General features: G+C 53.6%; 9 protein-coding genes across 9 annotated transcripts; 3 read left to right on the top strand and 6 right to left on the bottom strand.

Moving 5' to 3' along the window:
• Positions 1–1,015: 1,015 nt before the first annotated feature.
• CC84DRAFT_1124048 (MFS quinate transporter-like protein) lies at positions 1,016–3,340 on the bottom strand. Its single transcript, XM_018175673.1, has 3 exons — positions 2,846–3,340; positions 1,961–2,792; positions 1,016–1,901 (listed from the first exon to the last, which is right to left on the bottom strand). Exons 1-3 carry the CDS (start codon positions 2,922–2,924, stop codon positions 1,148–1,150), a joined length of 1,665 nt encoding a protein of 554 aa, XP_018034573.1. The 5' UTR covers positions 2,925–3,340; the 3' UTR covers positions 1,016–1,147.
• A 3,114-nt stretch (positions 3,341–6,454) lies between these two features.
• On the top strand, positions 6,455–7,062 carry CC84DRAFT_1219412 (uncharacterized protein; the record flags this gene model as incomplete). The annotated part of the gene is made up of 3 exons (XM_018183078.1): positions 6,455–6,709; positions 6,769–6,948; positions 6,997–7,062. The coding sequence occupies 3 exons, from the start codon at positions 6,455–6,457 to the stop codon at positions 7,060–7,062; spliced, it is 501 nt and encodes a 166-aa protein (XP_018034572.1).
• A 313-nt stretch (positions 7,063–7,375) lies between these two features.
• On the top strand, positions 7,376–8,562 carry CC84DRAFT_1124045 (uncharacterized protein; the record flags this gene model as incomplete). Its single annotated transcript, XM_018175672.1, has 3 exons — positions 7,376–7,889; positions 7,942–8,154; positions 8,211–8,562. Coding segments are annotated over exons 1-3 (840 nt in total), but the record flags the coding sequence as incomplete, so codon positions are not given.
• On the bottom strand, positions 8,522–10,772 carry CC84DRAFT_1166302 (MOSC domain-containing protein). Its single transcript, XM_018178926.1, has 4 exons — positions 10,546–10,772; positions 10,429–10,495; positions 10,140–10,299; positions 8,522–10,054 (listed from the first exon to the last, which is right to left on the bottom strand). Exons 2-4 carry the CDS (start codon positions 10,483–10,485, stop codon positions 8,610–8,612), a joined length of 1,662 nt encoding a protein of 553 aa, XP_018034570.1. The 5' UTR covers positions 10,486–10,495; positions 10,546–10,772; the 3' UTR covers positions 8,522–8,609.
• Positions 10,773–10,947: 175 nt separating this feature from the next.
• Positions 10,948–14,586, bottom strand: CC84DRAFT_1124037 (actin-like ATPase domain-containing protein). Its single transcript, XM_018175671.1, has 2 exons — positions 12,200–14,586; positions 10,948–12,151 (listed from the first exon to the last, which is right to left on the bottom strand). The coding sequence occupies exons 1-2, from the start codon at positions 14,248–14,250 to the stop codon at positions 11,056–11,058; spliced, it is 3,147 nt and encodes a 1,048-aa protein (XP_018034569.1). The 5' UTR covers positions 14,251–14,586; the 3' UTR covers positions 10,948–11,055.
• Positions 14,587–14,616: 30 nt separating this feature from the next.
• Positions 14,617–16,245, bottom strand: CC84DRAFT_1166300 (sideroflexin-5). Its single transcript, XM_018178925.1, has 5 exons — positions 16,064–16,245; positions 15,802–15,935; positions 15,653–15,747; positions 15,073–15,604; positions 14,617–15,014 (listed from the first exon to the last, which is right to left on the bottom strand). The coding sequence occupies exons 1-5, from the start codon at positions 16,165–16,167 to the stop codon at positions 14,866–14,868; spliced, it is 1,014 nt and encodes a 337-aa protein (XP_018034568.1). The 5' UTR covers positions 16,168–16,245; the 3' UTR covers positions 14,617–14,865.
• Positions 16,246–16,373: 128 nt separating this feature from the next.
• On the bottom strand, positions 16,374–19,502 carry CC84DRAFT_894284 (uncharacterized protein). Its single transcript, XM_018187811.1, has 2 exons — positions 18,830–19,502; positions 16,374–18,779 (listed from the first exon to the last, which is right to left on the bottom strand). Exons 1-2 carry the CDS (start codon positions 19,397–19,399, stop codon positions 16,695–16,697), a joined length of 2,655 nt encoding a protein of 884 aa, XP_018034567.1. The 5' UTR covers positions 19,400–19,502; the 3' UTR covers positions 16,374–16,694.
• Positions 19,503–20,632: 1,130 nt separating this feature from the next.
• On the top strand, positions 20,633–23,451 carry CC84DRAFT_1261183 (PLP-dependent transferase). Its single transcript, XM_018185044.1, has 8 exons — positions 20,633–20,804; positions 20,954–21,074; positions 21,129–21,443; positions 21,651–21,816; positions 21,870–22,101; positions 22,261–22,561; positions 22,611–22,675; positions 22,807–23,451. Exons 1-8 carry the CDS (start codon positions 20,731–20,733, stop codon positions 22,967–22,969), a joined length of 1,437 nt encoding a protein of 478 aa, XP_018034566.1. The 5' UTR covers positions 20,633–20,730; the 3' UTR covers positions 22,970–23,451.
• Positions 23,209–24,074, bottom strand: CC84DRAFT_1178074 (uncharacterized protein; the record flags this gene model as incomplete). Its single annotated transcript, XM_018180316.1, has 3 exons — positions 23,209–23,437; positions 23,562–23,858; positions 23,923–24,074. The coding sequence occupies 3 exons, from the start codon at positions 24,072–24,074 to the stop codon at positions 23,209–23,211; spliced, it is 678 nt and encodes a 225-aa protein (XP_018034565.1).
• Positions 24,075–24,102: the final 28 nt, after the last annotated feature.

The following is a 24,102-nucleotide window of genomic DNA, read 5'->3' as shown; positions in this document are numbered from 1 at the left end:
CGGATGCCAGAAGCAACGCGGGGCCTACACTCATCTTCGGGATCAGTACACCTAGTTCGAGGCCGAGAAGAACCACCTGGCCACCCAAAACACCCGCCTTCGATCCCTTCTGGCCGAGAACGATACAGCGCTCCCTACCGACCTCGCGGCTAATACCAGCACTCCCAGCCGCACTGGTACTGGTAGCATGACCCAAATGAACCAGATCATTTCAAGCAGCACCGTCAACAACTACAACTACTTCTCGGTCAATCCGAATTCTTTCAACCCTATCAACGACCCACCGCGCCAGAACAGCACGCGAGTTGTCCAAGGCAGCAACCACCTCGAGGCCAAGGCGGTTTGAGCGAATTCCCGTAGCAGCAAAACCTCCAAGTCTATCCCGGCTCACGCGAATGTCCCTGTCATGCCAAGTGCCAGGACAAGTGCACGCGTCGGCGTTGCACCCGCCTCCGCTGCGAATTCGCGCAGGAAGTTCAGCGCAAGTTCTACATGAAGGCGCTCAACAAGCTGCCCTTCAAGACAGACGAAGAGTAAGGTACAGCGCCTCATCAAGAGCTATGCCATCTTGCGATGACCCAGGATAGGTGATACAGGATCCAATCTGACGAAGTAGAATATTTCATCGTCAGCGAGGCTGGGCTCGCTATATAGCAAGCGTGTACGAGTAGCGCTTCATACGGCTCTTCGCCTTGAGGCACGGATGGAGTCCAACGGATATGGAAAAGTATGATACCCGGCTTTTGTACAATGCAGTAGCATTTTGGAGTCTCTGTCGGCACAGCTAGTCCGAATACATGAACATCTATCCCTTTTCATGAACTGGCGACATGATCAAAAACGTATTTGGGTTGCAGTTGACCGAGGCATGGATTAGTGTTGACGACAATTGAACAGTCAGTCTGACATCATGCCTTTATCCATGACCAGGGGATATGATATTCGAGACAGCTGGCATTAAAGTGCAAAGGCAAGCGTTGGTGAAAGGCGTCTTGGTTTGAATTTGTGTGCCATTACGGACCTGGGCAGTGATCATCAATTGACATTTTCTTACAAAAGATTCAATTCTTTCCCATCTCATGACGGCCGTGATTTGATTTGATTTGTTCAATTTCCACTTCTTCCACCTCAGAGTATATCCTGTCGCTTAAACCCTTTGATCCACACTCCTGTTCCTGCTTGCGCCTGGAACTTCCTCCATCTGCACACCAACCGCCTTCTCGCCCTCCGTATCCAGAACCTCGGACATTCCACCGGTGCCCTTCGTCATCTGGGCGCCCTTGCGTCCAATAAGGTACCAGGGCAGGTTGAACAACTCGTCCATAGCCTCGAGACTCTTTCCAGTAGTCTCGGGCAGGAAGAACCACACCCAAGCAAGACCGATAGCCGTGACAATGCTGAAGAACAACATGGTGCCGCCATGCGTCATAGCAATGAACATGAGCGGGACAGCCTTCGAGTTGCCGTACTGGTTGACAAAGTGGAAAGTCATGGCGAAACTGCCGCCCAAGGCACGCAGGCGCAGCGGGTAGATCTCGGAGTTGATGAGGTACTGGATGCTGTTCCAGCCGAGGGCCCATCCGAAGCCGGATACGTAGATGAAGAAGATGGCGCCCTTCGCGGCACTCTTCATGCTGGCAGACTGGGGAGCGCCCTTGACGGCGACGCTCTTGTCGATGAAGAGGAAGATGGCCATGTAGAGCATGGCGATGAGCTGGAGTGTGATGCCGCTGGAGAGAGCGCGCTTGCGGCCGATGTAGTCGATAAGTACAAACGCGCAGAGCAAAGACGAAATGAGCTTGACGAGACCGAAGATGGCGGTTGCAAAGAGCTTCTCATTTTGGCCGGTCGTGCCCATCATTGCAAAGTACTGGGGCGCGTAGATTGTGATGGAATTGGCACTGCGTATAAAGTCAGTAAAATGGCCAAAAGAAAGGCATTTTAATGCATGATTACGTACCCACTCCATTGGCCGAGCAGCTGCGAGAAGACACTGAGTTGGATGCGGTAAAGGTTTGCCTTGCTGGAGAACAATTCGCGGACGGGACCAAGCCATGTGGTGCCCTTGGTCGCCTCCCTCTCGCGGTTCAACTGGTCGTTGATGTCGAAAACCTCCGCGAGAATGTACGGGTGGTCGGCTGGAAGATTACGAAGCTGCATCAAGTTCTGGAGAGCTTCCTCATGACGTCCAACCTTGATGAGCCAACGCGGCGATTCTTTGGCGAAGAATGAGAGCGTGAAGATGATGCCGGCGAACATGAGGTGCATGCTGTTGGGCACCAGCCACTGCGCGTCCGTCTTGCTTGAGATGTGAATCGATGAGCCCCACGAAGCGAAGTAGGCCAACATGATGCCAAGATAGACAGCGCCAGAGAATGCAGTCACACAGAGACCACGAATAGCCCTGGGTGCAGTCTCTGCCAAGTATGTAGGAGCCACAACGGTAGTCTGTCCGATGCCGACACCAGCGATGAATCGCCCCGCATAGACCATCCCGAGACTGCCCGTCGATGCGCTGGCTAGGAAGATTGTGATTCCAATGACCCAGATGGCGCAAAGCTGGCGCGTTGCCCAAAGACGTCCAATTTTATCGGTCACCAAGAATGCGACAAGAGCGCCCAGAATCGAACCCATCTGTACCATCGATGTGATGTTGGACAAAAGTTCGGCTTTCTGGTGCTTAGTCTTGTTTGGGTCATCTAACCCAAACTTCTGGATAAAGGGATCGAGCTCTGCGGTGGTGCCGATGAGACCTTCATCAATACCTCGCGCGGCGCCCATCAATCCGAAGACTGTACGAGTATGTTAGAGACGCTACTCAGCCTTGTGAGGTGCATCCGCTTACCAAAGACGCCAAACCATAGTCTCCAGTTAAGGGACTCCTTTGGCGTGTCTTTCAAGTTTTCTCTCCAGGGGTTCCACATTGTGTCGAGAAGCTTCCAGAGAGACTGTGTTGCAGAGGGGAGGTGGATATGTCGACGAGCGAGCGGGACACACTCGAGAACTTGCGATGAACGAGGTCACGCAACTCCAGCTGTAGAGCCCAAGAAGGCGGGTGCGCACACTCTTATACCACATGTGCGGGTTCCCACTCTGGGGTAGATTTGCAGAGCGCACGCGCCAAAAGGGCAGCCCAGGCGCGCGTTACTGGGGTTTCTCCAGGTTCTCCGATCCATCGCACTATGGCACCCCGCATACGGAGGAATCCTCCGCAAAAGGCGTCGCAACGAGGCACCACTGGCCAGCCGCCTACGCCTTGGTGTAGCGGTGGCAGCTGGGGTTGCAATGCCGAGACCATGGCGCGTGAGCAGCAGGGAAGCTTTGGACAAGGTGCATAAGTGGAGCTTGGCCCATCGGACCGCCCGAGCAAGACTGCTAGGCGATGCTTGTGATACGTCACATTACCTGCAGATTCTAGTAGTTCCCCGCAGACAAGCGAAGATCGTGCGGCCTGGGGCTTGGCAGCCTCAACAAGGCCGCACAAGTGCCCGTTTTGCGGGAAGGATGCGGTCGGAGTCCGTCCGTTCGATAGCCCGGCCTGTCCACCACGAGAGATGCATTTGCCGGGAGGTGCTGGCAGCCGACGACGCTACTGACATGCTAAGTCAACGAGAAAGAGCCGCATGTTCCTCTAAGCCCTAGAGAATCGCAACAATGGGAGTCGTATACAGGCCGTAGCACCCTGAAGTCTTACCAGCTGTCGTTGCCGACCCTGATTTGTTGTTGTTGCACATTCACATACAACAACAGTCCACCAAAACTCGACATCACTTGTGCGTGTGCCCGACTTCAGTTCGCCTCGTCAAATTTGCCTCTCGGCTGATATGCACACCAACTTTAGTGCATCGATCAGGGTCGAGCTGAGTCGGGCAAAGTCCGTCTCTCGAACATGCCAAGGCATCTCGGTCAAGTTCCGCATCTTGAGGAAGCCCACCTCCGTACGCTCGACGAAAATAAATTGGGAACGCGGCCTAATCGGCTCAATAGCTATTGGATGTCGACAGGGCATGGTGTGACATGAACACGGATCGGAGCGCCTTTCGGTGCCTCTAGCTGTGGGCTGTAATAGCAGATCTTGGGACGTTGGGTTGGGTATCGGGAACCCCAAACGTGCGCACCCTGGATCCCCAGATCCCAGTCTCATGGTCGCGTAGACTGCTCTGGACTCGAAGTTTCTCCGATCAGTAAGATACAAGGAAGCTGTTTCAACCCGGTAAATTTTCGCGCGATTACGAACGTTGGGGCGCGTCGTCCACGTTCGAGATCAGTGGACGTCGAATTTGAGACAGGTCTCGACTCCCGGGGCAATTTCGGACCAAGTCAATACTAAAAAGAATGCCGGGGCCCATGAGTCAGTGGTCCGCGTGGAGTGTGGAGACAAGAAATACAGGGTCGTACATTGAGGGCAGGTGGCAGCTGCCAGTCCACCTTGTTGTGGAGCGAGCGGGTCTGAGACGAAGGCTCATCTCTCTGTTTCTCCGCCCACACCGCTTGATTCACCAGCACACGGGTACGTTTGGAGCATGTTGCGCCGATGGTGACCCATAATACTCTTGGGGCACAACCCAAGAATTCCCCAATCTCAAGATGAATGAGCAGAGTCGCGCGAAAATTCAATGATTAGCGAGAAGTATCATCATTGGGCCCATCCGAGTTCAGGAACCACCACTCTGGAGTCTCAGAGGATCAAAGGCCTGGAGCAAACTCTCTCAATCGATGGAATCACAAAATAGAGGCAATGACAGAAGCTTTGGACCTTAGACACCCGGATAGATCGCTATTACCTAGGCCACTTCATACACTGGGATTGTAGATCTTCCCGATCTAGACTCGTTGCAGTCGTTTTCGAGGATTCGCGGTTTTCAGAGTCGAGATGAAGATATACACCGAGAAGCCTTTCAAGACGATTGAAGCCGTGGAAATTCTATCTTTTTGTCCATTCTATAAGTCGCGGGTGCGACTGCTTCTGGAACCACGGCCTCGCTATTATGAAGCTGAAGATGTACCCAAGAAGAAGCGCACGAGGCTGAGACTATTGCCAGGCTTTCTCCTTCCATCCAGGAATAATAATCCTGCAAAGAAGCCAGCTAACGGTCGCGAAGAGTCGGATTGGCCTCTCTTACATGCAATCCCCTGGAACTACGAATTACGGCAAACTCTATCTCATCCATTGGACATTACGTATCATGATTCTTATCTAGATTCCCATTTCCACTCTCTGGTGAGTACGGCAAAACAATGGATTTCTTAAAACAACAATCCCCAAACTCAAATGCGTAAGCTAACACTAGTAGCCGCACGTGCTAATCATCGGCCGTAAAAAGAACTCTGTTCTACATGAATAAACGCTCGCTCGCAATTGTCTTCTCGATCAGTAAAATCCAGTTACCCAATTCATTCCCTCTCCTCACGATATCGCTCTGACAGCGCCGATACATCCAAAAGGACCAAGGCATGAACCATGAAGCAGTCAAATACATGAAAGATGGAGGATCATACCGTGGTTATACCACGAGCCAGAAACTGCTTGGAATCATTAGAGAGCACTCCTCAGTGTGTCTGGGATGAGAACTTATGGGTCTGGTTGGCACAAACGTTGAGGCTCTCATCGATGCTAACGTACTGTATGGCATTGGTTTAACTTCGAGAGATAGTAAGCACTTGATGTAATTTGGTCTTGAGAAGGTAAGCACGTACTGATAGATTATAGCGGAAAAAGCAAAAGACAAGATACTGGAAGGAGCACGATGCTCTAGTTAGTGCGGAGTTTGCGAAGAGGGGCAAAGAAGAGGCCGAAAAGAACATGCAAACAGCCAGTAACAACGAAACAGCAACAAGGTAAGTCCTTGTATCTGAGGGACAAGGCACGCCGTGCTGCACATCAAGTGCATTCAGTAACAACAGAAGAAAAACAGGCCGCGAGAAAATTGCATCTAGCACAGCTGCCTCTCAACATGGCAGAGGCGAAGGAGATAGCGTTGTTTCGCTACATATCAAGATGAATAGGCGTGAGCACTGGCAAGTATTGTCATTGGTGCTTCTCACCAAAATAGGAAATGACCATTCCTTAAATGTAATGCCAGATGTCTTGGGGTATTCGAAGTTCTTCGCCAAACTTGGACAGCGTATCTCCACATCATATCGCCCGCTCGGCCAAATTTTGGGAGTTATCGATTTGCCGAACCCGGATGAAACGGTTTATCCCGACCTGCCTCATTGGTCGTTCCCGTCATTAAAACCCTCCACATAACAACGAGCCAATGAAGAATTCCGGGTAGAGATTGATACGCCTACGATAGAATAACGAACACTCTATAACATCTTGGTAAGGCTCGACTGTGGATTTTGCCTGCCCCACGAACATTGGCAGACGCTATATAGATAGCGTACATGCTCCTGTTCGGCTGGACAGACATTCGGTCAGTTGTAGCTTACTGAACGTACAATCTTCAACATGCGCCTCCTCACATTCCTTGCGGTCGCGATCGTAGCGCCCATCGTTGGTCTTGCGGCCCCTGCTAGCGAAGCACCATCCTATGCAAGAGGCGAGAACCTCTGCAGCCAGTACAAATCGCCCCCAAAGCTCTGCACACCCGATCCGACTGTGACCGTGGAAGAAACGGCAAAGCGAGCGTATCAATTCTACAAGGCGTTCGTAATCGACGGCGATGCGAGAACCATGTTCTCCCTCATTGACAATTCGTACATCGTAAGTCTTGTGTTCAAAATGTCCATCTCTATCTGCAATAAACTAAAGAAAAATCACAGCAACATCACCCGGGATACGCCAATGGCCCGCAGGCCATTTGGTCGCTGTTCTGCAATGGAAAGCCGGTAGGTAGTGCGTCAGGCTCATCTTGGTGCTTTGACGCTTCCACAAACATGAGTTATGCCCAGTACTCGACTACTGATCGGTGGCGCTGGGTTGATGGATGTGTCCACGAGCATGTGAGTATACCAACGACCGTTGGATGGGAGATTGCTGATTATTCCCAGTGGGACTCAGGAGAGAAAATCCCCAAGGACAAGTGCTACAAGTTGAATACTACATCTATATACTGATGAAGACAATATTTCAAGAGAACGAATGGAGTTGTGATGATGGCTGGATGGTGCTGTCTTCTAGAGAATACAACCGCTATCCCACTACCACACACTACGCTCCATGATACGGATGCAGTAAACACTTTTCGTGACGCCGTAATATCATTTTATGATTCTCAGGTTTAGATAAACTCTAAGGAGAATGTGACGATTGTTCTCTGAGTAGTAGTTGTGATGCAAGATCCATCCTTCGTGGTCCCCGCTTTCGTCATGCCGCTCTTGCCGAAATACCCAGCCTGGCCCTCACTTCCTCCATCCCAATCCACTTGCCGCAACATAGCATGCCTACCCAGGCATCCAGCGCCATGAGCGTCACCAGTGTAAGTCCACGAGTGTCAGAACCACCCTCGCTACAGGCTTCGCGGCAGATTGTCTTCCTTTTTGAACCTTTGATGATTTCATCACCGCCTGCAAGAACACTGCGTCATCGATCGAGTGAATCGCAGACTTGTGTTTCCTAGGCAAAACGAGCAATAAATGGCGCAGCAGCCGGCTACAACAATGTCCCAATGTCAATCCCATCCCGCTCGAAATTTCTCTCCACGAGCTTCAAAGAATTTGTTAATAGACACGCCTTAGCATATCCTCAGAAGGCACTTACTGTGCAATTGCACAACGCTGAAGAACGCGCCAACATGTCGAGCTCTGCGAGAGGGTTCCCGAAGACGTCGGATGCACCGGGAGAGCAGTTCGAGCCACGGCAGACGGCGACCAGTGAGGACTACGCTCCGGATCCACCAAAATCATTGCAGCTGAGTCCTGCGCGGCAGCGGCTTGTGGACGATGTGTGTATCTCAAATTTTGCCACAAATTAAAGAAACTGAACGAGGGATACAGATCATTGCCTTGTACAGCTGCCAGCCAATAGTAGAAAGAGTAAAGAGATACACGCCTGACAGTGTATATGATGATCAGTTTGTGTACGCAAATGACCGCTACAATATGGCAGGACAGTGGTTCGCATTGCCCAAGCTGTTCAAGAGCAGCATCAACGAAAGCTACCAAATTATCCGCTCCGACGATGAGATGATCCAGTTCAAGAACAAGCAGGTGAGACTTGAAGTCATCTAAAGATACTTTGAAGTACGTGATATTGATATCTACAGTCTTGGACCTTCCGCCTCATCCCCAAGACGGCCACCATTACCGGCCTGGTCTCGTTATCGCTGGACCCTGCCACCAAAGACTCCGATTTCATGCAGATCAAATATCACAAGGATCAAGCTAATGATAAAGATTACAGTCATGAAGGGCTAGGCTTCACATTCAAGAAGTGGCAGGCTGGTAACGTAGTCAAGCATATGGACGCGCCAGAGTTGAAGGAATTTGAGCAGGATAAGAATGCTGCGAAGGAACACGTGCGGAAATATGGCACGGGTAAGGAGGAGGGTGCGGCGCCAAAGACTTTACGAATTAGCTCATTAAAATATCCAAGTTTAGGAAAGTATCGACGTTTGCACATCTAATCCTGAAATGCTCTACCGCATTGCGCAGTAAACTGCTCTTTACTCCCCAATCTCTATCTCGATCTTGCCGACACCTCGTGAAACACAGCTCAACATTTCACTCTTCTTCTCTTCCGCACTCAACGCCGTGCCTCTATGGTCCACCTTCCCACATCTCAGTTTGACCTTGCACGTCCCACAGTTTCCAACCTCGCAACTGCTCCCTACCACATCGCCAAACTCCCTCTGCAGCACCTCCAATAGCGTCTCTTCTTCTGTTACCAGCACTGTTCTATCCTCCTTATCCCTAATCACAACCTCAAACGGATCCCCCCCAACATCCGCCCCAAAAGCTTCGAAATGCACATCCTTCTCTCCCAAACCAGTATCCTGTGCCGCCTTCACCGCATCATCCATGAGCCTCCTTGGCCCACAGACATACACCTGCGAGTTCCACGGCATGCCCTTGATAACGCTTTCCACATCCATACGCTCCCCCTTCGACTTGTCATACACTACAGCCCTGCTCCCTAGCTTCTCGAGCTGAGTTCGAAACGGCATCTCCTCCGCGCTCCGCACTGCATAGTGCACCTGCACATTCCAGTTCACACCAACCATCTCCTCGACCAGCCATAAGAACGCCGTGATGCCGATGCCTGCGACGATGAAGACGTGGTTACTCGCCATGGCATTGGGCTTGATGCCCGGGGTGATGGACCCGATCTGGAGGATGTCGCCCACGCTGACGTGCTCGTGCAGGTACTTCGAGCCGCCGCGGGAGTTTTCGTCGCGCGCGATGCCGAGCGCGAAGCGGCCGCGGGAGCCGTGAACGATGGAGTATGCGCGGACGAGTCCGTTGGGCAGCCGGAGCTTCACGTGCGAGCCTGCTTCGGGAGTGGCGTCTACCTTGTCATGCACGGCCGCGAAGGAAAAGGACGTGATGCGGCGTGTTTGCTGCACCTTGTCCACGACCTTCCAGTCTGTCCAGAGGACTTCTTTTTTCTTGGTTGCGCCCTCGAGCTTCGTGAGACGCCGCCTCACCACGCCTTTGATCTCGTCCGTCAGCTCTTCCACACCCAGCAGAAACTGCATCTCAGCGGCCCCCTCCGCCCCGCGGTAAAGAACGCCCTGCAACCGCTCCAGCGTCCACTCCGCGTACTTCCTATCTACCAGCCTAATCTCCATCCCATTCTCCACCCAGCCCTCCTCCAGAACGCGGAAATACCACCCCGTCCGGCTCAGCCGCGTGGTTTCGGGCGCAAAGTTCTTGAGGCCGAAGCGGTGGTTGAGTTTGAAGCAGGGCTGGCGGGGCTGGGAGACTTGCAGGGTCAGAGTGGCGGAGGTAGAGGAAGGGGCCGAGGGACCAACGGCAAAGATATCGCCGATGCAGACATTGCGCTCGTTGAGGTGGACGAAGACAAGGTTTTCGCCGAAGGCGCCGGGAGTGAAGCGTGGGGCGGTGGAGGGGTGAGATGTTTGCCAGGAGGTGTAGTGGGCGCTGCAATCTGATGAATGTTAGGAAGAATCTCACCAGAGATTTGTGGGAAGTGTGTGGTGGAGGGTCTGGAAGGGATGAGAAGGGTTGCCTACATGCGTGGACGGCTTTGGTAGGCCCACCGTGGAACGTCATGTCGTGCTCATCGCCGTCAATTCCTGTCTTGCTAACCCAGATAGGGCCGTCCACGATGCTCTTGTCGATGTCCGATTCGATTGTTAGGCCGGGCATGGGTTTCATTTTGCCATGGCGGACCTTTATGTGTTAGTAGAGATTCAGATGGGGGAATGGTTGCATGGCATATGTGACCAAACATAACGGCTTGTAAAAGAGTTAATAGTCGAGAGGGGAATGAAAGAAGGAGCAGAAAGATTGCACTCCTACCTCGACAATGGTGTCTCGCTCAAGTGGAGCATCCAGATCCACGATAGGCCCCACCATATCTACGTCCCTACAAGTCAATCAATTACATTGTACACCCTCCATCATTTGCAGAAGTACCTCATCAGCTTTCGATCGTGTCCGAAGTGCAGCCAGCTAGACAAATTAACCAAACGGCAAGAAAGGTTTCTGCTTAGGAGTGTATAATTTAGAGCGGAAGCGGAGTGGAACTGACAAAGCCCCATAAGAGTGCAAACATTGAAATCCGAGAAAACATATACGATTCTTCCCTCACACAAGAGAAAAAAGGGAAGAAAGCACACGAGACGCGATAGATCCAGAAGTGGCAGGTCGTGTTACTAAGGCCGTAAGCCTGGTCTGGTACCTCTGTGGGCTTACGCGAGCATCCACCAATCACAATCTGGAGATGCCGCCGCGTAAGCGGGTATCAGCATGCGCTCGGCTCGCATTCACACAGAGCACGACAGAGTGCATTCCAAAGATCCTTAACTATTTTAAGTTCCCGCAAAACTCCTACAAATGCTCGATATCCTCATCTCATGGGTCTACATATACACATGTCCATTCCTTCATTTCTATCGCCTTTGCCAACTTTCCTCATACCGACGTCTATAGCTCATCGTGAACACCACCCGTAACCTTCGCGCCCTTCTCCTTCTCGGCATCCTCCTCCGCCTTCTTGCTCTGCACATTATCCATGACCTTCTTAATTGCCTCGTTGATCTCCTCCTCGCTCGCGCCTTCGGGCAAGTCCAACTTCGTCTTGAGCTTGCCATCCTTGTCCAGGATCTCCTCCGGGTGGTCAAAGTTGGCGAACTTGATGCTATCCTTCTTAAGGCCGGCCTTCTCGAGCGCCTCTTCAAGCTCTTCCTGGGAAGGACTCTTGCCGTCCTTCTTCGCCTTCTTGCTCTTCTTGGTGTCCTTCTTGGGCTTCTTGGCGGCAGGCTTCTTGGGCTTTGGAGCATTGTAGATGCGCGCCTTCTTCATCATGATTTGAATGACAGCATTGCTGAGCTTCTCGCCCTCGGCGTTGATGTCCTTGACTGAGACGGCTGGGTCGTCGCTGTCTTTGAGTTTCTTCTGTGCGGCTTGCTTCTCTTCAAGCCACTTGCTGGCATTCTCATACGTCCCCTGGACGAAGGTCAAATCCTCTTCGGTGTAGATGATCGGGACCTCCGTGGGCTCGGTGGCAGCGGCAGACTCAGATGCAGACGCATGGGGATCTTCCTCAAGATCATCGAGCGAATCAGCTGAAGCGGAAGCGGTCAGTGATTCGGTGGCAGAAGCAGAGGCCTTGCTTGCGGCTTCCGCAGACTTGGACAAAGCGGCCTCCTGATCATTGATCTGGGCCTTAACCAAGTCAATAGCGGTCTTGACATCTGCGAGATTGGCCTCGAATTTCTTAATGGCTTCCGGGCGCTCGAGGGAGTCGGTCTTGCGCTTCAGGATCGGCTTAACGATGTCCTCAAGCTCCTTGAGCTTGGACTTCAGAGTCTTATGGTCGGCATCCTGGCCCTCGGCGTAAATCCATTCCGAGGCAGCGCTCAGTTTCTCTTCGAGCGTAGAGCGAACGGTCTCAGTGGACACGGCAATGAATGACTCGTCCTCTAGATAGTCACGGGATTTGTAGGTGAACGCTTCCAGGGCGTTCAGGACTTCTTCGCGGTTGCGACGAGCCTTGTCAGAGTCATCAAATGCGGTGAGCCTATCCCTGTCAGTAACGTGAGATGTTGCGGATAGATCCAAAGCTTACCTATCCTGCATACGCTTGAACTCCTTGCGAGGGTGCTTCTCGTATCCCTGCTGTTTTACCGTGAAGGTAATCGCAGACCGCACCGTCTTCTTTTTAGGAACGGCGTCAGAAGCCGCCGCATCAGCAGCACCAGAGGTGGAAGAGGCAGAACCAGAGGATGTCTTGGACGACTTGGATTTCTTGGAAGATTTCGAGGATGACTTTGACGATGAAGCGGACTCGGAAGCATCCTCGCCATCCTTCAAAGGCTCCTGATCCTTCTTGTCGCCCATACCGAAGAAATTCTTGACGCCGTCAACGATTCCAGTCTTGACCTCTGTTTCGCAGGTGACCCATGCGGAAGTAACCTCAGGCTCACCAGTGATGGGGCTGAGCCGGACTTGAACATAGTTGTTGAAGCTGTCGCGGTCGCAGCTTTCCTTGTCGATCAACTCAGTGACAGCCCTAGTAAGGTTTCCGCTTGCGAAGTGGAGGGTAGGCTGCTTGACCGTTTCGCCGTTGGGGCCAGGTGTAGCCTGGTAGAGCGTGAACTCGAACTCGCCCATCATCTGGAAGGGCAGGTCCTTGGTGGCTCCGATCTTGGTGGATGGCGAGAAGATCTTCTGGTCACGTTCCTTTAGGTTGAACATGTACTGGATGCCGTGGGTGAACCCTTGGGTGTCCGTATCGCGAATCTCCTTCACGCGGAATGAGGGGCTGAGACCAGCGGCCTTGAAGGCAGCGCCGAACACTGCGGCTTCGTCGGAGTTGACGTTAGCCTTGATCTTTGATTTGCCGACAAGAGCCTCAAGACGGGCCTGGACGAATGGAGTACGAGTTGCACCACCGTGGACAATGACGGCGTCGATGTCAGAAAGCTCCAGACCAGCGACTTCAAGAGCGCGTGTGATGGGGCCCTCAACGCGAGAAGCGTAATCCGTGGCCAATTCCTCAAGCTTGGAGCGAGATATCTTGTAGCGGAAGTCAACGTCCTCAAAGAAGCTCTCGAAGAAAGACTGTGTCTCAGTATTGGCGCTGAGAACCTGGCGGACCCTCTCAGACTCCTTCCAGAGCTTTGCAGCGGTCCGTCCGTGGGCCTTTACCTTCTCCGCAGTGATGGATGCGCTCTTTGCGCCTGGAAGCTCGACGAACGAGGAGATCATGTCTTCGATGATTAGCGAGTTGAGCGCATCACCGCCGAGCGTCTTGTCCCAGCCCGCGCCGAGAACCTGGACTTCCTGAACAGTCTTGTTGTAACGGCCCACATCCTTGACACTGCGCCCCTGGAACTTGATAACAGTCGCAGAAGCGGATCCAGCGCCCATGTCGTAAACGAGGTTGACCTCCGGCTTGCCTCCCTCGTTGACGACAGGGAACGTCCGGCCCATCGCGTAGTTGATGCCAACAGCCAGTCCATCACTGACCACGTTCAGGACATTCAAGCCTGCTAGTCTCGCGGAGACCTCCAGGGCCCTCCTCTCCTCAACGGTGTAAAACGGCGGAACCGTGAAGACAGCGTCGGACACGTCGCTGCCTGCCAATACCTTCGCGTTGTCCCTCACATTCTTCAGTTCCATAGCCAAAAGCTCCTCGACCGAGAATGGCTTCTCCTCAGCCGCGAACACGCCGCTCCGCAGCGCAACCGTCTTCCTGCCCTCTAAGCCTTCAACGTTCAGCGCGGGGTATCTCGAGTTGTACACCTTCACATTATCGCCCTCGCTGCTCACACCAAGCAGTTGCTTCAGATTGGGGTAGACGTCGCCGGGGAACCGCGCAGCCAGAGCCACTGCATCGCTGCCGTAGAAGCGCTCTGGAAACTCGCCTGCCGGTAGCGCGCCGCTCTTCAGCGGCTTGAAAGCGACGGCGGAAGTCTCTTTGCGCTTTGAGTCCTTGGTGAGGACGATCTCAAGGGGGATGCCGGGCTTGACGAGCGCGGCTTTGAGGTATTCGGTGCCCAGGTCGATACCCAGGACGGCCGAGGCGGCGGATGCAGTTGACGAGAAGAGGAATACGAGGCCGAGGAATACTGCAGCAGGAGACAAGTTGTGTCTCCGGCGGCCGGGAGGAGCCATTGTGCGAGTGCTGGGTCAAGGCTTTGGGTGGTGTGCGGGCGACGCAGTAAATACGGTGTGAGGTGGGATGCCTCTGACAAGTGGCGGTGGGGAAGTCGATGCGCCGCACGGATATCTGGATTTGCTTCGAACTTGAATTCGTCTATAGGGAAAGGAAGGGAGCAGTATCCCGAGGTATTGAGCTATGTGTACATAAGACGTGGAGAGCGGGCGAGAGCTTTACTGAAATGTTTAAATGTCGGAGGTAGCTACCCTGTTCGCGGACCTTCGAGCCAGGTGGCTCTTTGACCGAAAATGACAGATTGACTTGCGCGCGCCACGACCACGACCGCTCGGGCACGGTGTCTGTACAGTTTCAAAACAAGTATCCGTTCAATTTGCCGCCGATGAGAGGCTTGCAGTATAGATTCTGTTCCTAGATACAAGCCAGATTATCCGTCTCGCAGCCCTCTGCTGCACGAAGCTGCCCGGCTATTGGCCAATCAGAGGGCTCACCCCTCCGTCCTCCGCCTGCCTGCGTGTACCCAAGCTACACTTTCACAACGTGTGCTTTGCCCTAGTTTTCTTGTGTCAGACAGGGCCTGCTAATATGACTCCACCATATGACTCCAAGGTTCATATGCCGCGGTTAAACTCCACCAAGCCGTCCTTTCCTCCACGCTCGTGGAACTCATCCTCTAGTGACTTGGCACTGACGGCCTGTCGCTGAGGGAAGGCAGCAAGTGCCAGTGGCAGTGCAAAGATGCTCGTCGCGAAGATGAGACCTGTCCCCATTAGTATGTGCAACCATACAAACGCCTTCTGCCCGCCTGAAAGACTCACCAAGGTTCACTGGTGTTGTCATTCTCGGCCTCTGCTTCAGCCACTCTGTCTTCTGCAACCGCACGAGGATGAGTGGCGGCAGAACCATGATAGGTGTCGCGTTCAATACACGGCTTATCGCTGTCTCGCCGACCGCAAGCGTTGCTGCCTTCTTGCTCTTGCCCAGAGCTTCCACCTTCAGCTCGCCCCTGTCCACCCGCTGCCTCTCCTCGTCCGTAAGGACCGGGTATACGTCGATGCCCTTCCGTATCTCCTCACCACGCATCAAAAACACATTCAACACACCGGCGCATGCGACAGCGGCGAATGGTACCAGACGTCCAGCGATCAATTTGGCATTAGGAGAGAGGCGCTTCAAGCGGGGCACTGCGGAGTTTAGCCCAAGCGCAACACCGCAAGACGCGCCTACGGCGATAAAGTATGACTTGACGATGGCTGAGGTAGGTAGCGGGGTCGATTTGTTCGCGTTCGAGTAGTTGATAGCCACGTTGAGTGACTGGTTAACTACCTGCCAGCCGAGCGTTCCTGCAGTCTACTCATTTCTTAGCAGCCTTCGGGCATCTGTGATTACGCTACGCACCCCAAGTCCTGGTGTGAGCATGCCGCCCGTGACGACCAAGTTGGACAGCACGAAGGCAGACATCCTGAAGGGCAGAACAACAGGCTCTCCCGTATCTATGCATAATCAGCGCTTGCCCTATTGTCCTTCCTTGGCATACCAGTTCGCACCCGGGTGTATCGTAGAATCGATGATCTTCTTCGCCTTCCATAACTCGGGCGTCATATCCTGCATCTTCCCCGTCTTATACGCGGTGACGAGTTGTTTCGCATTATCGAGGCCGGCGGAGGATGTGAGGAGCGTTCTGCACCGCAATTGTTAGCCACAGTTTTGACCCAGACAAGGCGTACATATGGTCAGCAAGGGAGGCAGAACAGTGGCACTCACCACTCGGTACACTAGAAAAGAAGCTCATCCGCGCGGCAATCTCACCTTGGATCAGAAACGTCTGCGCAATGCCGCACACGGCCCCAGTATGTGCTGAGATCATACTGCGAGGCTGGCAGGTCGCGATTGCCCGGTAGTGAGGACGTCATTGCGGCGGTCACTCTGGGGAGCAGGCGCAGTTGTAACTAAGAGAAAGCTGCCAGGCTGTGAAAGTTACGGTGTCTGTGGAAGGGAGCTTGTGGAAATCTACACCGCTATCGGCGCTAACACGATACGCGCTCGGTTCGCGACCACAGCCGCGACAAAGCGACGGCGATGACGGCCCTCTCTCCGAACAAACTTAATCACTGACTGAAAGCAAAAACACCCTGACATGCTTGAATATCAAATTTGAAGTACCTTTTGGCGCCACGTACGTCCTCTGACAGACGGTCAAAGCGCAATGTATATTTTTACTCTACCTTTCCCCTTCATTTTCCATTGCAATGGATCATTACCTATCTACCATTACCCAAATTCTTTTTCCTACCGTGACTGACTCCGAAAAAGCATCAATCCATTCAATGCCAAAAATCAAGGAAAATGCAAAACGCAAATTGCAATGCAACGCCGGTGCAATATTTACAATTCAAATGCTATGTCTGATTTTGCGGAATGGTCGTGTTAACATGTCGGATCATTTCTTCTTCTTATCCTTCTTGCCTTTCTTGTCGGGAACTGATTCAAGAATCGAGTCGAAGGTTTTGTTCGGGTCGTGCATAGATACGGGTCGCAACATGGGCGAGTTACTGCCAGGTGAGGGAGCAGCGCCTCCCGGCGCAAAACTGGGAGGAAGAGGCAGAGCTTCTAAGCCAAGGTTCATCACGCTCTCGCGTCGACGGTCGCTGTGTTGACTTTCTGGTCGAGGCCGCGGTATTGCTGCTGAGGCGTCCAAGAACCCAGGTGGAGGTGGCAGAGGGGCCGCGTTCATTTCGTGCATAGCTGCATTCAACATTGTGTCGTTCTGCGCCCATTTCGATGCCATTTGCCAGCAGTGAGACCTGCGGAAGACGCCTTCGACTCCGTTCTCGACGACATCAGTCGGCAGGCTTACGACTTGAGAGCCTCCAGCGACGTTGAACCAGGTTCTCGCGCGCGAAGTATCCTCCCGACCCCAAGGTGTTCCAGCTCGTGGCACCTCACAAAGGAAGTACTCCACACCGTCGGTGAAGCGAACGCCAGGTGCATCGATTACTAACATGGGTAAAGACTGAATCACAGCGTAGAGGAAGAGCCATTGACCTGCCCTCAATTCGTAAAGCTCTTCCATGGTGCAACCAGAAGCCTGCTTCTGCTCAAAGTGCCGGAAAGCATCCAAGAACGCGGTATTCTTTTCGGCATCTGCATTGTGCGCAGCCTTGACCATCCGCGCGATCTGGTCCTTGCTGAGTTTCTTGCCACGCGCCTTCGCGTCCTTCTTTCTATCACCAGACGGATAGTCCCTGTTGACTTCCCTCAGCGTAGGATACAATGGTATATCAAAAGGTATCGGCGGTTGCACAGGCGGCGTGCTGCGATCGTACTCGCTCAAGACCTTGCGCATGGCAAGGGCTGCGATCGATTCGAAGTCTGTCCGCTCGTCCTCGCTCATGAACCCATCGGCCGTACGGTTGGTAAGGTTTGTTCGATCCACTAGCAGATCGTAGAGGTCGGACAGATCGTGGTAGATTTCTCGTAATACCAAGCGATTCAGTCCGCTTGTAGTGAGATTGTTCTTCTTTGACCGCGCTTTTGGCAACCAACCTCCATATTTCGTTTTGTAGTAGTCCAGTGCAAATGAACGTGTACTCATGAACGCCGATTTCCACTTACCAAACCGTACAGCCTTTTTCTCGTCTGCCATGGCAGAGTTCATGATGCCGGCAAACATGGCAGGAAACTCGAACTCCTTGAGTTTGTTGTTGATGCTCTTTTCCCGGTTATCCAAGTCCAAAGCCGCGCGAGCTAGACGTGTCCCTGTCTTCGGGCTGATCATCTCGTATTTGGGATCGTTGAGTTCCTTGATACTGTCAAACTTGCCCACAGCGTGGACGAAACCCTCAGTGTACAACGACATAGACCGCATCTTCTCTCCAAGGACAATAGCTTCAATGGTCTTCACCCGACTTTGTCGAACATCCGCCATGTACAATTCGTCAACGTAGGCATTGAAGCTTGACGCTGCGACCTCGCCGTATGTAGACCCGTCTACATTCGAGAAATTGTAATGCTGAAGAATGTCGGATATGCGAAGAAAAATGTCAAAAATCTCGGAATGGCGCTTGGTAGCCACCAAAGACTGTCCAATGAGAAATGCGAAAAAGTTGCGATAAGAAACAAGAATATCAATGTCTTTAGTAGCCAGTTTGGGCTCAGAGTTCGTTGGTGTGACGGGAGCTTGATCGGTAGACAAAGCGATAGGCATGTACAAATGCTTTTCTGAATGATCGTCCTCAGTCGCATCGCTGAGAGCTCTCGATCCCTTTGATCCCTCGGAACTGTCTATCACACTGGCATCTGGGGAGCCGGTGCGCGAAGGATACCCGTATGTGGCTGACGAATTGCGTACAGAGCGGTCCGGCAGTTCAGCAGTTTCGCTATAAAGTTGCCCATGTAGCAACTTCGTCATGTACTGAGACGATGCATACACGGATGAATCTATGCGGAAAGAAGGGCCCTTGTCGGAGGTGCGCGGAAAGAGGTATACGAGGGTGTCGCCGTTATCATCCCACAATTCGGGTACCTGTCGAGCACGTCAGCCTCCCTCAAGCAGCTCATCCCATATAGACTTACCCTCTCGCCGTTCAACAACATGGTCAAACTGTATTCCACCTTCCCTTTATGCCCAACGACCCACGCCAACGGGCCGTCGAGGTGCCGGTGGCTCGCATCCACGCGCTCATCGCTGCTCTCTCCATAGCCGAACAACCTGCTGCGACGTCTGCTCTTCTTGACCTCTGCGTCTGTCGCGTGCGTGAGCAGACCTGCAGTGGGTGTGCCGGGTGTGCCAGGCCTGCTCTTGCTCAGTCGGCTAGGGGAGCTGCTTCGCGAGTTCGGGTTGGAACTGGTAAGAGGGGGTGGCGGCTCGAGCGGTGCGAAAGCGGCAGCTACGGATTCGACGGTCTGGATCGTGACTGGCGTGCTATCGGAAACGTTGCGTGGACTGTGGGAAGGAGGAGGGTAGTCGGGTGTCAACGAGTGCGAGGTGATGCGCTTCTTTACTTTTGACAAACGGCTACCTGAGTCTGAAGAGGCAGCAGAGCCCGATTCTTTTGGTTCCTTGATGTCTTTCGAGTCGGTCGAGCCCAACGAGAAGAGCGAGGAGAGCCTGCGGCCCGCATTCTTTTTGGGTGCGCTCAGCATGGTGCAGCGCAGCGGATGCTCTATGTCGAGGAGGGATCGGTCAAGACGGCGGCGCGGGCAAGCTCAGCAGGTCAGCCTTTGTTTGCCAATTTCGACCACACAATGGCTCCAAAATGGTGGACAAAACAGGCCAGAATGCGGAAAATGAGATTCGAGTGGGCAGCGCAGTCGGATGGCTGCGGAGTTACGTTCGACCCAAGGTTCGTCTATGCGGTGGGGGGTACAAACAAACACAACGCCATGAACGACGGCGGCAATTCCGGTGATAGCTTCAAGTGTTGTCGTGAGGGAGAGCTATGCGGAGCTAGTGCCTTGGGGAGGCCCATTGTATATGTAGGGCGTGCGGCCAGCGGACGAGGCGGCCAGTGCAAAACTGGAGCATATGAAACCATTGCCTGTGAAGAGCAAGCACCTCGACAGGGGTCCCTCGATGACGCCGCCCGTGCTGAGACCAACACCATCGCCACACAGCGAAAAACGTGGCCTGCATGGCCCCCGGGACAGCCGCTTTGTTGTGACACTGCTTGAGGCCGCATATAGCTCATGCTGGTCAGGCCGGGCGAGTTTCAACCAGCACTTGAAGACGCCCTTTTCGAGAGTCGTTTGCTGGGCATATTGAACATTGCTTCTTCACCTTTGACACCGTTGCGCCGGGCAGCCATGAGTGCGTGCTTCCGAGCAGATCTACCGCAGGCGAGTCGTCATCCGACCTCAAATTGTGGTGCTAAATTGGCCCTGCGCCATACCTCTGTGTGGGATCCAGGGACGACGCCGACGGCCCGCAAGTGTTGACCATGTGCCGCGCAAAGGTCAAAGGCCTCACTCCGCTCGAACCGCAGCAGCCTGCTGGAACGGGAGCGGCGTGCAGCCGGTTGCTGCCGACCTTCAGCTTACGACCACATCCGCAGCTGAGGAGCAGTACAGCACGAGCAGTTTTCGCCCGTGTCGCTTGATGCTTCGCCTGGCGCCATGACGTATGCCCTGTCAATGGAATCGGAAAGCTTGGCGAATATCGCCTGCTCGAAGCTCGAACGAGCGAAATCAACATCCGCAAGTTGACGGCGCTTCCCCAGCATGCATCCTGCACTGCAACATTAGGGCAATTCTTTTCTTAGGGTAATTCTTTTATTGTCCCAACCCAGTCGTACCGCATCCAGCTGCCTCAGCCCGCGCGCCACACGCCTCTAGCCACAGACCATATCGATAGCGCGTTTTTCCCCTCCATAGGCACGGCTAGCGTTGCCGTTGCTGTGCTAACGCCTTGACTCGGATGCCTCAGCATCCAATATATTCGATATTTCGTCCGCTCTCGTTCGCGACCAAAGAGAACCATGGCTGCATTGAACTTCTCCGAGGTTGTTGGCTCCGCAACTAGCTCTAAAAAACTCATCAATCTACTGAGAGGGCACGTCAGCTTTCCTAGCCTCTTGCTCCTTCGCTAGCAGGCCTTGGGCCATTGTGCGCCGCGTGGGCCGCGGTTTATAAGTGTTACGCGTAACTGACAGCACTGGCATTGCGGCATTGGGAACCCCTGCTAACCCGACTCCGCTTCAGATGGCCGAACGCTTCGCTACTCCCTACTCGTCTTATCGAAAAGGGCTCGCGCAGTGTACTTCAGGATCCGTCGATAGCGTTTCCCGCTTTGTTGTACGCACCTGACAATGGTGATCTAAAAGTACCGCGCCTACAGATGAGCAGTAGTCTCAATGGTTGCTGAGATGTACGGCAGTTACGCCAAAACATGGCCTTATGGCTTACGAATTTTTACCGACCAGCGGCACCTATATCTGACGAGCGTATTGTTGTCACCGGTGGAGCTTCGCAGAATCTGGCGAACCTCCTCCAGGTGTTCACGGATCCGGTGTATACGCGTAATGTGTGGATCGTTGCTCCAGCCTATATGCTGGCTTTCAGAATTTTTGATGACAGCGGACTAAAGTTGCGAGCAGTGCCAGAGGATGAACAAGGCATCGATATTGAGTACTTGCGAAGTGAAATCAAAAAGAGAGAGGACGAAGCACAAGCACAATCAGACAGCAGTGAGGTGAGTTGCGCTACGCTTGCACACCTCCAGGTGCACCAATCCTATCGAGCCCTTACACGGACATGCGCCCTACACCTACGGGAGTGAACGCGAAAGCCTGTGTTAGCGTACCGTCAGTTGCTGGTTTACGACACCCGTTCGTACGATGCTTCCCCAGCCGCCCGAGATGTTCAATGCACAATGTTGTACCGGACTGACCCGCCATAGCCCATTAAGCCTCACAGACCATGGTCCAAATTCTATCGCCACGTCATCTATGCAGTTCCTACCTTTTCGAACCCTTCGTTCAAGACGATGACCCTAAAGCGAAGGGAACAGCTAGTCAGACTAGCACGGGAGTACGACGCTTTAATCATCACGGATGATGTGTACGGTATGTGCTTCGGTAGATGCCACGGTGTAACTCCGACTTAGTAAATCGACCAGACTTCTTGCAATGGCCAGCGAGCCTAACGGCCAAGAATTTGTCTCTCGACAAAGCCATTCTGCCTAGAATCGTCGATGTCGATCGATACCACGACGGTGGTGCAGAACGGGAAGGTGCTGATGGATTCGGCAACTCGGTGTCAAACGGTAGCTTCTCGAAAATTGCTGGCCCGGGTCTAAGGACTGGTTGGTGTGAAGGTACCTCGAAACTGGCATTTGGTGTTTCTCAGACGTAAGTGTGCCATGTCCGATCCCACCCAAAGCGTTGTGGCACGCACTATGGAGTCGTAACTCGTTGTGTAGCGTTCTAGAGCGTCGCACGGTGGACTGTACGTTGTGAAGACGACCGAAAGGGGACATCACATCTGATTGGCAGTTAACGTGGTTACAGCGGCTCAAGTAGGTCAGGCGGTGCGCCTTCTCAGATCGCCGCTACCTTTCTCGCAGAGATGCTTGCGTCAGGAGATCTCCAGCGCCATGTCTATGAGGTCCTTCAGCCTTCCTATGGCAGACGTTATCAGAAGATGGTAACAGCAATCGAAAAAGAACTCATCCCTCTTGGAGCTCGTCTGCCACAAACAGGTCGTGACGTCGTCGGAGGGTATTTTATCTGGCTGACATTGCCGACCGGAATCGAGAGCTCTGTCGTCGTGCAACGCGCGAAAGAAGAGGAGAACGTTGTTGTTGCGCAGGTACGAAGTGTCTCGAGTGCTATCCGGCTACACTGATCGTCCTATGCAGGGTGAGATTTTCGAGGTGCCGGGTGATACAAAGCACGCAGGTACCCATTTCGAAAATGATATCAGGTAGGCACCCGCCATGTCTTGGAGCCAGTGCAGCGTTGCCGCGCAATCTACATTGCATATGCCGACGACCACTTTACTTTGGGCATAGATATTTTCTGAAATATGGTTCTCGACTGTGCTAACCCTCGTAGGATGTGCTTTGCTTGGGAAGACGAAGCTGTACTAGCTGAGGGTATCGCGCGCCTTGCACGCGTGATACGCACGCTCCAGCGTGAGCAACAAGATGGGGGTGCACAGTCGGCACAGTCGTCCATGCAACACGCCACCGAGGCCAGCGCAAAGGACTTTTGGTAAAGCAACGGAGTGGCTAAGGCGAGTCCAAATCTCCGATGCATGTGAGCTTAATTACAAGTATAGCCACTTTTCTGGCTATCGCGCGGACGATGAGCGTGTAGAATGCCCCGTCAAGGCTTCCTATTGGCTAAAGATGCAGCATTAATAGAGTCAGCTAAGCAGCGGGGATCTACGCGTGCGCTGCTGCCATCAAACGATGGTCGACTCCGTAGTGCCACCTGAAATGAAAGTATATTCTATCACAGGCTGCAAGCGCCTTCTCTGCGCGGAGAAGCTCGTGATGCGCCGCTTCGTACACGATCCACGGCGGTGTGGGTCTGCCCAATGTCAATCAGGGCTCGGCCGCGTGGAGAAGCTGTGGTGCTACAGTCGCACAGTGCGAGCTCAAAAATGCCAGACGGTGAAGCAGGCAAGGCGACTGCAGAACGAGGTGAGGGAGGAGGCCCTTTGTTCGTGACAGCTTCCCGACTGCGTTAGACATTAAGGTCCCCTGCCTACGGGCTTCGACGTCCGTCGCGAACCAAGCACTGTGAAATGAAGGATGCGGCGAAGCTTCTATCCCCACGGGCTGGCTCTCTGTCTGGGGCCTAACCGGGCGGGCGACATCTGACGGCGTGAGTTGTCCGGCGGCACAGCGCTGCGCGGGTGACTCTTCAGGGCGACAGAATTACTGCTTTGGCGGCGGGTGTCGATGTGCTGGCGGCCCGTCGCCTTGCCGTGGCCTCTCGCCGGGCAGCCAGCGCCTGGTGCTGAAGCGCTGGTAGCAGGATTATCTCCCGCGAAGCCAGTGAGACGGTGCATGCGAGCCAACGATTCGGTGGCTGAGACGCCTTGCTGTTTCAGAGCCCTGGACTCGGCTGTGGCACCGGCGGCACCCTTGGCGAGCGATCTGCCGCCATGCCAGGCACAGAACGACGACCCTCGCTGGGCTCTTCAGGCTCCGCTCCACTGACTGGTCGACGGCCTCTGCCTGTTTCACGCCCGCAAAATGGCTGGGAACGCTATCAACTGACTCCCCTGCAAGCCGAGATCTGCGTGTGCAAGTGTCGAGCGTCGTGCATTCCTCGCTGCCGCTTCGGGCGCGCGCTCTCCCGCCGGCAGCCATGGCTCTGTGTCCTCATCATGGCACGCAG

Source organism: Paraphaeosphaeria sporulosa (assembly GCF_001642045.1).
Source record: "Paraphaeosphaeria sporulosa strain AP3s5-JAC2a unplaced genomic scaffold CC84scaffold_7, whole genome shotgun sequence".
Taxonomy (NCBI): Eukaryota; Fungi; Ascomycota; class Dothideomycetes; order Pleosporales; family Didymosphaeriaceae; genus Paraphaeosphaeria; species Paraphaeosphaeria sporulosa.
This window is presented reverse-complemented; position numbering and strand designations above follow the sequence as displayed.

What these genes read in the sequence shown, in the direction of transcription:
- CC84DRAFT_894284 (XM_018187811.1), bottom strand. Translation starts at nt 19,399, where the DNA reads ATGCTGAGCGCACCCAAAAAGAATGCGGGCCGCAGGCTCTCCTCGCTC. An exon ending in TGTTGTTGAACGGCGAGAGG is followed by an intron (nt 18,780 to 18,829) that starts GTAAGTCTATAT and finishes CGTGCTCGACAG; the next exon opens with GTACCCGAATTGTGGGATGA.
- CC84DRAFT_1166300 (XM_018178925.1), bottom strand. Translation starts at nt 16,167, where the DNA reads ATGACGTCCTCACTACCGGGCAATCGCGACCTGCCAGCCTCGCAGTAT. An exon ending in GCAGACGTTTCTGATCCAAG is followed by an intron (nt 15,936 to 16,063) that starts GTGAGATTGCCG and finishes ATTGCGGTGCAG; the next exon opens with AACGCTCCTCACATCCTCCG. An exon ending in GACAACACCAGTGAACCTTG is followed by an intron (nt 15,015 to 15,072) that starts GTGAGTCTTTCA and finishes TAATGGGGACAG; the next exon opens with GTCTCATCTTCGCGACGAGC.
- CC84DRAFT_1124048 (XM_018175673.1), bottom strand. Translation starts at nt 2,924, where the DNA reads ATGTGGAACCCCTGGAGAGAAAACTTGAAAGACACGCCAAAGGAGTCC. An exon ending in ACTATGGTTTGGCGTCTTTG is followed by an intron (nt 2,793 to 2,845) that starts GTAAGCGGATGC and finishes ATACTCGTACAG; the next exon opens with TCTTCGGATTGATGGGCGCC. An exon ending in CTGCTCGGCCAATGGAGTGG is followed by an intron (nt 1,902 to 1,960) that starts GTACGTAATCAT and finishes CTTTATACGCAG; the next exon opens with TGCCAATTCCATCACAATCT.
- CC84DRAFT_1261183 (XM_018185044.1), top strand. Translation starts at nt 20,731, where the DNA reads ATGGCTGCATTGAACTTCTCCGAGGTTGTTGGCTCCGCAACTAGCTCT. An exon ending in CTGACAATGGTGATCTAAAA is followed by an intron (nt 21,075 to 21,128) that starts GTACCGCGCCTA and finishes GATGTACGGCAG; the next exon opens with TTACGCCAAAACATGGCCTT. An exon ending in CACAATCAGACAGCAGTGAG is followed by an intron (nt 21,444 to 21,650) that starts GTGAGTTGCGCT and finishes GACCCGCCATAG; the next exon opens with CCCATTAAGCCTCACAGACC.
- CC84DRAFT_1166302 (XM_018178926.1), bottom strand. Translation starts at nt 10,485, where the DNA reads ATGGTGGGGCCTATCGTGGATCTGGATGCTCCACTTGAGCGAGACACC. An exon ending in AGCGAGACACCATTGTCGAG is followed by an intron (nt 10,300 to 10,428) that starts GTAGGAGTGCAA and finishes TAACACATAAAG; the next exon opens with GTCCGCCATGGCAAAATGAA. An exon ending in TACCAAAGCCGTCCACGCAT is followed by an intron (nt 10,055 to 10,139) that starts GTAGGCAACCCT and finishes AACATTCATCAG; the next exon opens with ATTGCAGCGCCCACTACACC.
- CC84DRAFT_1124037 (XM_018175671.1), bottom strand. Translation starts at nt 14,250, where the DNA reads ATGGCTCCTCCCGGCCGCCGGAGACACAACTTGTCTCCTGCTGCAGTA. An exon ending in TTCAAGCGTATGCAGGATAG is followed by an intron (nt 12,152 to 12,199) that starts GTAAGCTTTGGA and finishes TGACAGGGATAG; the next exon opens with GCTCACCGCATTTGATGACT.